This window comes from Hordeum vulgare, chromosome 6H (assembly GCF_904849725.1).
Source record: "Hordeum vulgare subsp. vulgare chromosome 6H, MorexV3_pseudomolecules_assembly, whole genome shotgun sequence".
In the NCBI taxonomy this organism is placed as follows: domain Eukaryota; kingdom Viridiplantae; phylum Streptophyta; class Magnoliopsida; order Poales; family Poaceae; genus Hordeum; species Hordeum vulgare.
Genome location: NC_058523.1, coordinates 49,955,995 through 49,968,033, shown reverse-complemented (window position 1 = coordinate 49,968,033; position 12,039 = coordinate 49,955,995). Strand labels below are relative to the sequence as shown.

Below are 12,039 nucleotides of genomic sequence, written 5' to 3'. Positions count from 1 at the left end.
AGAAGAAGAAACAGAGAAATTGCGACTCTACTTCGGTTCGTGCTTTTCATCGCCCGAAATGACGCGGGATGCAAACCGTTTAGGGCCTTTAGTCCCGGTTGAGCCACCAACCAAGACTAAAGAGGTATACCAACGGTTGCCACCACTACGACAGGCCACGTGTTAGGCCTTTAGTCCCGGGTTCAGCCACCAACCGGGACTAAAGGGGGATACGAACGGTTGCCACCACCACTGTCCACCGCGTAGCCCTTTAGTCCCGGTTTGGGACACGAACCGGGACTAAAAGCTCTTTACGGGTCGGGACTAAAGCTTTGAGGGAGTCATTGAGAATTGGGCGACGTGGCCGGGCCTTTAGTCCCGGCCCAGAGGCAGGCCGGGACTAAAGTGTCCCGGCCAAAGGCCCGTTTTCCACTAGTGTGCCTCCCGTATGCTATTTGGTATCTTTTACGTATATATTTTTAAATTTGTTATATTGATTGCTTTTTATGTTTTAGTACAAATGGTTGTTGTTAATGCTGTAACTCGTGTGAGAGAGGATCTTTTTGTGGCTTCAAGTCTGGTGTTGATCAAGTTAGACGACCACGTGTGGTTCCGTTGCGTAGAGAGGGGTCTTCTTATTGCTCCACTCCTTTGGGTAAGTTTGTGTTTTGTATCGTCGGTCTACTGTATCTTTTATGTATGGTGTTTGGTTTAGATATATCTAATTTCGTTCTCTTTTCATTATTAGTGCTGGTCTACTCTTATTAGGAACTTGCTGATATTGGTTTAAATATTTCTAATTTAATTATGTTGTCGTTTTTAGTGCTGGCTACTCCCGTTATGGAACTTGCTGATATTTTACGTAACCGACGGAAGCGGAGATTGATAACATTGGATTTCCGGTTTATCGAAGGCGTGACAATGGACGTTATGTGCTTAGACAAAAAGATTCTCTTCGTTTGGGAAACCAATGGGTTGTCCCATATAATATGATGCTATTGAAGAAGTTTGATGCTCACATAAATGTCAAGTGGTGCAACAAGACCAACTTATTGAAGTATTTATTTAAATATCTTACGAAGGGCCATGACATAGTTCAAATGCGTATCGATATTGATAATAGGCCACGTAGTATTTTCGATGTTGATAATAGGCCACGTAGTATTTTTTTACAGTTCCTTCTCCTACCGGCAGAAATGAAATTGATGATTATATTAGGTGCAGGTATGTATAATTAATTCATCTAATTAAAACAAATCAGCACGAAAAGTATGCGGTGTTGGTATGTGTCGTTCTTTCCTTCTATTAATTAATTTATATTTTATATCTGGTAGGTATCTTTCTGCATGTGAAGCTTTTTGGCGAATGTTTGCATACAATATCCATGGTTGCAAACCTTCTGTCGAGAGATTAATTGTGCACCTTCCTAATATGAATCGAATTATATTTTCTGAAAGAGATGATTTGGGGAATGTAGTAGATAGCCTGTCTGCTACAAAAACCATGTTAACGGAGTGGTTCATCGCAAATAAAAAATATAGCTCAGCTAGATCGTTGACATATTTAGATTTTCCAAGTGAATGGGTTTGGAATAGAAGTGATAAAGTTTGGACGAAAAGGAAACACAACGAAAAGATTGGCAGTAAGATTGGACGTATTTACCATGTGCATCCAGAAAATGGTGAATTGTATTTTCTTCGGATGTTGCTTATGGTTGTCCCTGGTGCAACCTGTTTTGAAGATTTGAGAATGCATAATGGTTGACATACATTTAAGGAAGCATGCCCGTCAAGAGGTTTAGTTGGGGATGACAATGAGTGGTTTAAACTCTTTGATGAAGCTACCATGTGGGCAAGCCCATTCCAGCTAAGACATCTCTTTATGATTGTTCTTTTGCATCGTGAAGTTGGCAATGGTCGTGCTATTTTTGAGCGGTTTTGGCCAAGTATGACCGAAGATATATCGTTCAGACTTTCAGCTGCACTTGGTAACCAGAGGTATGACGTGCCGTCGGATTACTTGCAGGAATGTCTCCTCCGTGAAATGGCTTCCATGTTCACAAAAAATGGATCATGTCTTGCTTCATTTAATCTGACCTCGCGTACTATTCCAACTGATGACGGATGCTTCAATAGATTGATTGCCGAGGAATTGAGCTATGATATTGCTAGATTGATAGTTGAGGCTGACATGCTATATTGCAAGTTAAATGATGAACAAAAGAGTATACAACATGAAATAGTATCTGCAGTTTATGGTGATAAGGGTGGTTTTTATTTTGTTTCTGGATGTGGGGGGTCTGGTAAGACATTTTTATGGAATTCTATCATGCCACTCTTAGGTCTGAACGTCGTGTTGTACTTGCCGTGGCATCGTCTGGTGTTGCATCTTTGTTGCTACCTGGAGGGCGAACTGGGCATTCAAGATTTAAAATTCCGTTGGACGTGAATGACCGTTCTCAGTGTTGTATATCTAGAAGTTCAATGCTCGCTGGATTGTGTCAACATGCATCTCTTATTCTATGGGACGAAGCTCCAATGACCGCTAATGTTTTGAAGCTTTGGATAGGACATTAAGAGATGTTTTGTCTATTCATAATGAAAATAATGGTCTCTTGCCTTGAAAATTACATCGGTTCTTCTCAAGCCATTCATTCTAGATGACCGCAATACAACCCACACCAAATTCATGAGTCTGTGGTTTATCCATGTGGCTTATGTAATTAGTTGGTTGGCCGCTGATGAGATACACAATTCCTAACAATCTGGAAAAGTTGTAGTACTCGGTCGAGTTGTAATCCACTGCATATTGGGCACGGCTGCTGACGGGGGAGGACAAACTGGCGCTGGAGCGAAGGGTGAAGATGCTGAAGAGGAATGCGTCAAATTTGCTGAGGATTTGTGCGGCCCCGGAGGATGATTGTTGATGGGTGTAGTTTGATGATACTCAGTTGCTTTGGTGGCCTCCCTGCGTGGAGTGATTTCAGGTGTTGACCTGTGTTGTTTTGCTTGCAGTTTTCCTAAAAACTCTTTGGATGGTTAGTGCGTGATATGAGTGTTCTTGGGTTTTTGTCCTACGGTAGGCTGCTCGATGACGAGTGCCTATGTATAGGTTTCCTAAGAATGCTTTGAGCTCGCACCTCTTTTCTGGTTTCCTTTTTTCTGACTTTGGACTCTGTATTTCCGTTATGAGAGTAATGGAAAGGGGTTGCCCGGTTCAAATAAAAGTTGGGATCCACTGCAACGTCAATCCGCAGAATATCCTCGTAGATGGGGCAGCACGGCGAAAATTGCCAACTTCGCGCTCGCCAAGCTGCTCCAGCCCGACCAGACACGCACTTTCACCGGTGTCTGTGGCACACGCGGGTACCTAGCCCCGATTAGTACAGAACTTTATATGAAACGAGGGAACACAGCAAGCACCCAGGTTGCTGGGAACATGACCAAGAACTGAGATGTCGAATGCAGAAGCATAAAAATTGGTTGCATTTTGCAAGAGAAGGTGGCAAACAGAGTACAATATACATGAGTGAAGTTGGAAAAATGGTACGTACAAAGTACAAACAAGGTGAGATGATTACTTCTGGACTATCCTAACCCTCTATCTTCCATGTTCCCATCTTTGGGGGAAGCAAAGACCTCCTATCCCCCCCCCCCCCCCCCCCCCAGCTAAGTTTCAGGCGATTTCGAAGTGTTTGCTTCCAGGTGTACAGGTGAGAAACTCATGCTCACATGTTTGGCGACAAATCTATGCGTCAATCTCCTCAGCGGTCCTTGACAACTTATTACCCAGATTTACTTTTATCAGGCCTTCTGGATAACTCTCAGCTTTGCACTTCTACACCTTTGATTTAGTTTCTCTTCCTCTTGTGAAGGGGTTATCGGTCTTTTTGTCAGGACGGTGCCGTTAGTCCCTTGCACCCTCTGCTTAAACCATGGTTCATCTTCATCGTCGATGTCAGCATACGCCAAGTCGTCATCATCGCCATCTGCTTCACCCCCATGAATAAGCTCCAGGAATGTCTGCTTCACAATTCTGTCCTCTAAGCTGTGGAATGAGATCACAGCAAGACGGCCATCTGTAGCTAGGCAGTCAAAACACGAATGAAGTGCGTCTTCTAAAGTTCGGAGCTCATCGTTAACTGCAATCCTAAGGGCCTGAAATACCCTTGTTGCAGTCTTAATCCAGCCTTGTCGTCCTGTAATTTATAAACTTGTGAGATTCTTATTTTAGTTATCTCCACCTTGTGAAAATACCAATCTTCTTCTTTTTTGTAGAGAAGTTATATTATATGGTAGAGTGAGAACCATGAGAACATTTACAAAGTAGCAAGCAGAAATTTGCATAAACCAAGGATCAAAGGGTCCACAAGAAATCATTACTTCTTAGTAAATTCACAAAGGTTTATCAAGCAGAACAGAAAAGAAAAGAAAACCTTGAATTCTAATTATGATAGATGAAAACCTCAAACTATATTATCATAATCTAGCTTCATGCGTACCTCCTGAAATGGTACACGTTCTTTGGATAAGTTTGACAAGCTCGCCTGTAGAGTGTAAACCCCCCGTCTTCCGTTCTTTAACGATTCGCCTCTGAAGGGATTGCCAATTGCTTTCCTCCCCATAATCACGGAGGATACGCCCAACTTCAAGCTCAGGCCAAGAGTTCAAGATATCTTCTGCTGTTAAAGTTGCCTGTCTAGTTCAGCTATAGGTTAGAAGCAGTAAACAATTGTGACACAAAACATATATCAAGGTTGAGTTGTACCATTTGGACATTACTAATTCGCCAACATTGACTCAAACATGAAGTAACATACAAAAAAGAAATCTGGATATTCTGGACATTGCAAAGAACTTTTAAGATGGACTGTAGTCTGGCATCTAATGAAAAATAATGTGTTGATTGCGCGTTTTGCCACCACCTTTGTTGGCTTTTAAGATCGCCGTTGAGAAAAGCGGATTTAACATCTATATGATGAACCTTCCAATCCTCTTGTGCTGCCAAAGCTAGGAGCACTCTCACCGTCTCGATTCGAGCAACCGGTGCAAACACCTCATCATAGTCAACTCCTTGACGTTGTACGTAGCCCTTTGCAACGAGCCTTGCCTTGTACTTCACAATGGCACCCTCCGTGTCCTTCTTTAACTTGTAAACCCACTTCAAACCTATCGTCTTTTGGTTTGGAGGTCGGGTTACCAAAGTCCACGTGCCATTGCTCTCAATTGCCTTCATCTCCTCATCCATGGCGTGCGTCCAGCTAGGACTTTTGCTCGCCTCTACGAAGTTCGCCGGCTCCTCAACTCCGAACAGACATAGTCCGGAGTACTCGAGCGTAACTGGCTTTGTGTACTTGTAGACTTTCTTGAGGGTCTTGTAGCGACGAGGCCCTGAGGAGTCCGTTGTGGCTTGCGAAGGAGGCGACACAAATTGTGTCGGTGTTGATGCACTTGAGGAAGACGGCTGAGACCCTGGTGTGTCATCGATATCCGTGTCGTCGGCGTAGTCGTCGTGACCGTGACCATCATCTTGATTGTCGTCGTCACTATGCGCCTCGTTGTCGATGTTGTCGTCGAGATCTCCGCCTGTGTCGTGCGCGGCGTTGTCGCTATCTCCTTGCGACCTATGCGCGTCGTCGTCGGTGTCGGCACCATGATGATCACTACCATTGTGGTCACCTTGGTTGGACGTCTTGCCAACCACCTGGACATCCTCCCCTGCATCATCATCAGTTGGAAATTCAACTGCAAATATGTTACTGTTTGGAGCATCGTCGCTGCGGCGCTCCAATTCCACGCTTGGTTTTCTTCAAACACGACGTCGCATGAAATCCGTAGACGCTTGGTTTGTGGATCGTGGAAACGGTATGCCTTGGTGCCAGAACTGCTCTCGTATCCGATGAACACCATCTTGGTGCTACGATCGGCAAGCTTTGAGAGGTGCGGCTCCGCCGTCTTCACATGTGCCACGCACCCGAATGTCCGTAGATGAGACACATTCGGCTTACATCCGTAAATTGCTTCATACGGAGTCTTGCCGATCACCGCCTTCGTTGGAGCTCGGTTGAGAAGATAGACCGCCGTCGAGACAGCTTCTCCCCAAAAAGTCCCCGGCAGGTTCTTGCTCTTGAGTAAACTCCTTGCCATGTCAACGACGGTTCGATTGCGCCTTTCAACGACCCCATTCTGCTGCGGCATGTAAGGTGCCGTGAGGAACCTCTTTATGCCAATCTTCTCGCAGTAGTCGTTGAACTCATTCGACGTAAACTCTCCGCCGCGATCTGTCCATAGAGCGCGAACCTTCAGTTTGTGTTCCATCTCTGTTGCAGCCTTCAGCTTCTTGAATGCTTCAAACGCCTCATCTTTAGACCGTAGGAGAACGACCCACATATATCTCGAGTAGTCATCTACCACAAGGAAGAAATACTTCTTTCCAGCGTGAGTTGCCGGGGTGATAGGGCCACATAGATCACCATGGAGCAGCTCGAGTGCATCACTTGCACGATAGGTAGACTGAGCAGGGAATGGCCCGCGGTGCTGTTTTCCAACCAAGCACCCGTCACATACTCGATCAACATGGTCGATAACTGGCATCCCGGATACCATCTCCATCTTTGACATCTTCTTCAAGGCGTAGAAGTTAACGTGTCCAAATCTAGCATGCCATAACCACGAATCATCATCACTCTTGGCGAGCCAACACTCCGGTTGAGATTGATCAAGGTTGAGGAAATAGAGCCTGTTCTGTGTGCGACTAACACGAGTTAGCACGTTCCGGAGGTTGTCGAAGATCGTCATCACTCCGTTCTCGATATCCACCTTGCATCCATTCTCGTCAAGCTTCCCGATAGAGATGATGTTGTTGCGAAGCCGTGGGATGTAGTACACTCCGGTGAGTATGCGATGTTCGCCTGTGAGACCCTCGAAGAGGACAGATCCTTGCCCACAAATCTCCACATTTGAACCATCACCAAACTTGACCGAGCCTTCAACATCATATTCGAGCTCGAGAAATTTCTCCTTGCATCCCGTCATGTGGTTACTGGCACCCGTGTCGAGATACCACGACACGTTGTGATCCCCGGATAACTTAGGTGTTACATTCTTCTCATGAAGTAGCACCTTCCAGCTTGGTTTCATAACCACTGTTTCAACGAGATCACAAACTTCAGCCATCAGAAGACCTGGACCTTTGTCTTCCTCCTTTGCCAAATTTGCCTTGATCTCCCGCTTGTCAGGCTCCGGACAATTCTTTGCAAAGTGACCCATCTCGTTGCAGTTATAGCACTTGACCTCGGACATATCCAAGTTCCGTTGCTTCCGCCCTTTAGATCGGTCTGCCTTACCACGACCTTGTGGTTTGCCTTTTCCTTTGCCTTCTCCGGTTTGTCCGCCGCACTTCGTGTTGCTTGAGCCTTCGTCACCGTCACACCTCCCTTTGCTACTTGGGGCCTCCCAATCTGCGCGCGAGTACATGAGTTGGTCACTACCTCCTCCGTTGCCTTTTCGACTGCCACAAGCATTCTCTTCCCACGTTCGCAGGCGTCCGATCGCCTCCGTTATGGTCATGTCGTCGATGTCGTAAAGCTGCTCGAGCGTGCCGATGATGTACGTGAATTTGTCAATCACTGAACTGAAAAATTTCTCCACAATCTCGGTCTCCTCGAGCTTTGAACCAAGCGCGCGGATCTCTCCCACCAGAGTAGTAAGACACATGGCGTAGTCGTTCACCGAGTCAGTTTCCTCCATCTGCAACTTGTGAAATTGGCGCTTCAGCACTTGTGCCCGTGCCTTGGTGACGCGATCTTCTCCGATCCTCATCTCCTTGAGTGCGTTCCACGCCTCTCTTGCCGTCTCGAACTCCGCCAATGTCATCAGCACGGAATCCGGCACAGACTGGGCTATGACGGCCATGGCACCTTCGTCGCGCTCCTCGTCGACGTCGTCGTCCGTGATGGCCTCCCACACTCGAAGGGATCGAAGAATAATCTTCATCTTCACCGCCCACACGCCGTAGTTGGCGTCGGTGAGCATCGGGTACTGGATGGGGATGTTGCGATGCGCCTGGACGTTGGCGCCGCTCGTTCCTCCACCACTGGTTGCTGACTTGACGCCCTTCTTCACCTTGTCGCCGTTCTTGTTCGCCTTGGCACCGCCACTGCCGGACTTGACCGACTCAGCGTCGCTGTCCGTCATCGTAGATCGTAGATCGTCGAGGCTCTAGATACCAATTGTTGGCTTTTGAACGTGCGTAGGCAGCTGTACAGGCGTGCCTACGCGATTCTTGCTTCGGCCGGCTACTTGACGGAACTTGCGTAACTAGCGACACAAATAAAACTGATCGATGGATTTTATGGCTAAAGGCCCGTGTCGAGCCTTTGCTTTGTATTGCTTTTCGTTTTTCTGGTGTTACAATCAACATCCCTAGGATGTCTTTTATACACGTCCACAAGGGACTATGGAAATAGACTAGGACTAGGAATCCTAATACTACTAGGACTCGGTTTGGCTTTCTTTCCTAATCCTAAAGAAACAACATGATTAACTTCTACAACCTTGCGCTTTTCACGCATGCTTAAGCGCAGTTATGCGCACATTAAGCGCTTGGAATTTTGTAACGCCTAGAGTCTAGGCACGCCTTTTTAAACTATGTTTCTATGTAGGAACAGTTATCGCAATTTGTCATGATGTGATCTACTAAGAAGGTGGATTTATTTTCAGACCTAACAAGATATTAATCGTCGATTGGGATGTTCATCATGGAAATGGCGCACAGTAGATATTTTATAATGTCTCTCGTGTACATTACAGATAGAAATATTAACTGCCATGATAAATTAATATGGAACTTGTGCATGTAAATACAGAAACAGAAATGAACCAAGTGCAACTGTGTTTTACAAATTCCTAGATAGACTGTGATTGGCATTATGAATAGGAGCGCATCTAAATAATTGCAGCTCATGCTATCTGCCAATAAATGATCTTTTGGCAAGACAAAGTAATATTAGATATAAGTTGTTTTAATCTTTAGTCATGCAAGTTTGCAACACTGAGTGATTGTAGTAAGTAGCAAAAACGAATATGGCATCCATAGATGGTGCATTCCGATAAGTAGAATAAAGAAATAACCAGTAAGGCAGTAAGTAAGACTAAATCAACACTGACCCTCGGGTCCATGCGCATGTCAAGTGGACCATCATTAAGCACACTGAATCCCCTATCTGACCTGTTAACCTGCACACAGCACACCGAAAAAATTGGGTCAGACAATGGGAAATTCAGAAGTCTTAGCATCAGTTTCATCACATTTTACTGACTTTTTACCTGCATGGATGACATGCCAAGGTCGATAAGGATACCGTCAACTCCACACGAGCCATCCGCCAGGCTCTCATCAACGCCACCAAGAACATGCTTGATGTACTTGAAATTCTTGACGTGAGTATATGCGCGCAGTGTCCCTTGCAGTGCATCTTCTCCTCCTTCCTCAGCTGCCCTACTAGCAAGGAAAGCTTCGATGTGGCGCTGGCCAATCTCCAGCGCAGAGGGGTCGACGTCCATGCCAACGTGCAGCTCCATCTCCGGGTGTGCCCCCATCATCTGTTACCCAAGACGCATTCCATCAAACAGCTTATGGGCACAAATGAGCACCATGGCATTGAGGTCGCAGCGCCTACAGCGGTACAGGTATTCAATTCTAGTTGTACAAAGCATAACAGCTTGCTCCCACGACAACGGAAAGGTAAATGCGAAAGGGAAGGGGTTACGGACGGCGAGGGAGTGGCCGGCGGCACCGAGGGTGCAGTCGACGAAGGAGCGGAGCGGGAGCGGGCGGCGGAACGCGGCGAGGACCTCGCCGAGCAAGACGGGAACGTGGTGGGAGTGGGAGTGGCGGCGGTAGAGTCCGGGGTCGAAGGCGCCGGCGGAGCGGGTGCGCCGCTTGAGGTGCTCCTCCAGCTCCCGCCGCTGCGGCCGCCACATGGTGGTGTCCTTGGCCTTGTTCTTCGCCCTGGTCTTGCCGGGGGATTTGCAGGAGACGGCATCGCGCTTGCGGCTGTGGGGAGCTGCCGCAACGGCGGCGAGCGGGCGCGCGCCGGGCGGGCGGAGGTGGAAGGGGACGAGGCGCCGCGCTGCCGTCGCCATCGGGAGTCACGAGCGCGCGAGGAACGGATAAATAGCGTGCGCCGCAGGGTGGCCGTCTGTCGTCTGATCACGGATGGACGGTTCAGATCGGTTCGGTGCCTAGTCAGAGCTATTCAGCTACTACAGTCCAACAAAACTCGGCTGGTTTGAATTCCTACTCTATGGATACATGAGGGGAAATTCCCTGTGTAGACGAATAAGTTTATTTTTAAAAGTTAAAAAATCAAGAAAAAATTGCATAAAGTTTTGATGGAAAAATAACGGTGGCTTGTGTAGAAAAGAGAATCTTCAATGCTTCATTATAACTGCTAGCAAAACGGCTGTGTATTGTAACGGAAGAAAAAAAATCATACTCTTTAATGGCTATGGCCATATTTTGCTTCATCACCGAGATACACTATTACTTTCAATTTTTTTAAATCATGAATAACTTTTGAAAATCATGAAAATAATAATTCATGATTCTTTTTTGAATTCCCGAACATTTTTACAGATTTTCGAATATTTTTTCTAAAATGATGAACATTGCATACTATTGGTAAAACAAATTTTTTTTAGTTGTGAATATTTCATAAACCACTTTTCTAGACTCGGCTAATAATTTTTAAAATTCATCAACATTTTTCGAAATGCTTGATCATTTTATAAATCAGTGAATATTTTATGAATTATTTATTTTGAGGAGTAGATTTTATGAATTAATAAACTATTTTGTAAGTCATGAACATTTTTTGATTTCGTTTTCAAATCTTGAACATTTTACTAATTGAATTATTTTTTGTTCAATTTCATTAACAACTTTTAATACCCAAACATTACAAACATCATGAACATTTTTTGACTTCTTGAATATTTGTTTTCAAAATTGGATATTTTTTCTGAATTTCGAACAGTTTTCAAAAATAAAGAATGTCTTATGAATACTCAAACATTTATGAGTAGTTGAACATTTTATTTCAAAAATCTCATTCATGTTTTTATTTTTCCAGAACTTTTTGAATACTCAAATTATTTAAAGTGTAAAAAAAGGAATTTGAAAAAGAAGAAGAAAAAATAAAAAACGAAAAACAAAAGTCAACCGGACATGACATTTCTTAACACCAGAACTTTTAGAAAAACATTGAACTTTTTTGATTTCTATAATAAAGTTTCCAAAATTGCGAATTGTTTTGAATATACGAACATTTTTTAAAAATAGCAAACAATTTCTGAACCCGCAAACATTTATGAGTTGTTGAACATTTTATTTCAAAATTGACATTTTTTATTTTTCATAACTTTTTTGAATTCTCAACTTATTTTAATAAATTAGAAAAAATGAAGATGGAAAAGCAAAACGAAAAATAAAGGTCGCCCAGATATGGGCCGGGTGTCGGGGGATAACCCCGGGGGTAGGCTCATCAAGCTTGCTCCTTCATTTCCGGCCCAATGGAGATGAAGATATGGGGTTTCCCAAGCCCCAAGTCTTCTGACCGGCTAGGCATCGCCTGCCGGCTCGAAGACGAGGCGGCCACCTTTCTGGCCGGCCAGGCATCCCCTGCCGGCTAGAATGCATGCGGCCTCCCCTTCAGAGCCGGCCTGGTCCCGCCAGCAAGAACTGGGGAGGAGGCGGCCACCCGCGAGCCGGCTAACCAAGGAGGCTAGCTGGCCGAGGATCACCAGTCACATCAGATCGTAGGTCAGGAAAAAGACCTCACGATTAAAGATAGCTACGTGTGAGCAAAGGTACTGGATTGGGGCGCCCGGCAGGTACGAGCGTCGGCGGCCACGCCGCTGACCTACCCCGGCTGTGATCCATCACCTAGCCTGATGTCGGACCGTCACACTCCCACTCCATTACTGCACTCGGCGTGGGGAACAGTGGAGGCGGTCGTACTGCCTGCCCATGAAGAATCTCGCGGGGCGACGCTTGACG

General features: G+C 45.5%; 1 protein-coding gene across 1 annotated transcript; it reads right to left on the bottom strand.

Moving 5' to 3' along the window:
• Window positions 1-3,436: 3,436 nt before the first annotated feature.
• LOC123401775 (ribosomal RNA small subunit methyltransferase H) lies at window positions 3,437-10,124 on the bottom strand. Its single transcript, XM_045095628.1, has 5 exons — window positions 9,753-10,124; window positions 9,306-9,581; window positions 9,147-9,215; window positions 4,481-4,673; window positions 3,437-4,177 (listed from the first exon to the last, which is right to left on the bottom strand). The coding sequence occupies exons 1-5, from the start codon at window positions 10,122-10,124 to the stop codon at window positions 3,783-3,785; spliced, it is 1,305 nt and encodes a 434-aa protein (XP_044951563.1). The 3' UTR covers window positions 3,437-3,782.
• Between the last annotated feature and the right edge of the window lie 1,915 nt (window positions 10,125-12,039).

Excerpts from the sequence above, each read along its gene's own strand:
- LOC123401775 (XM_045095628.1), bottom strand. The coding sequence starts at position 10,124 with ATGGCGACGGCAGCGCGGCGCCTCGTCCCCTTCCACCTCCGCCCGCCC. Across the intron at positions 9,582-9,752 it reads CCGCCGGCCACTCCCTCGCC|ATGATGGGGGCACACCCGGA; the intron begins GTCCGTAACCCC and ends CTTGGGTAACAG. Across the intron at positions 4,178-4,480 it reads AACGTGTACCATTTCAGGAG|GACGACAAGGCTGGATTAAG; the intron begins GTACGCATGAAG and ends TATAAATTACAG.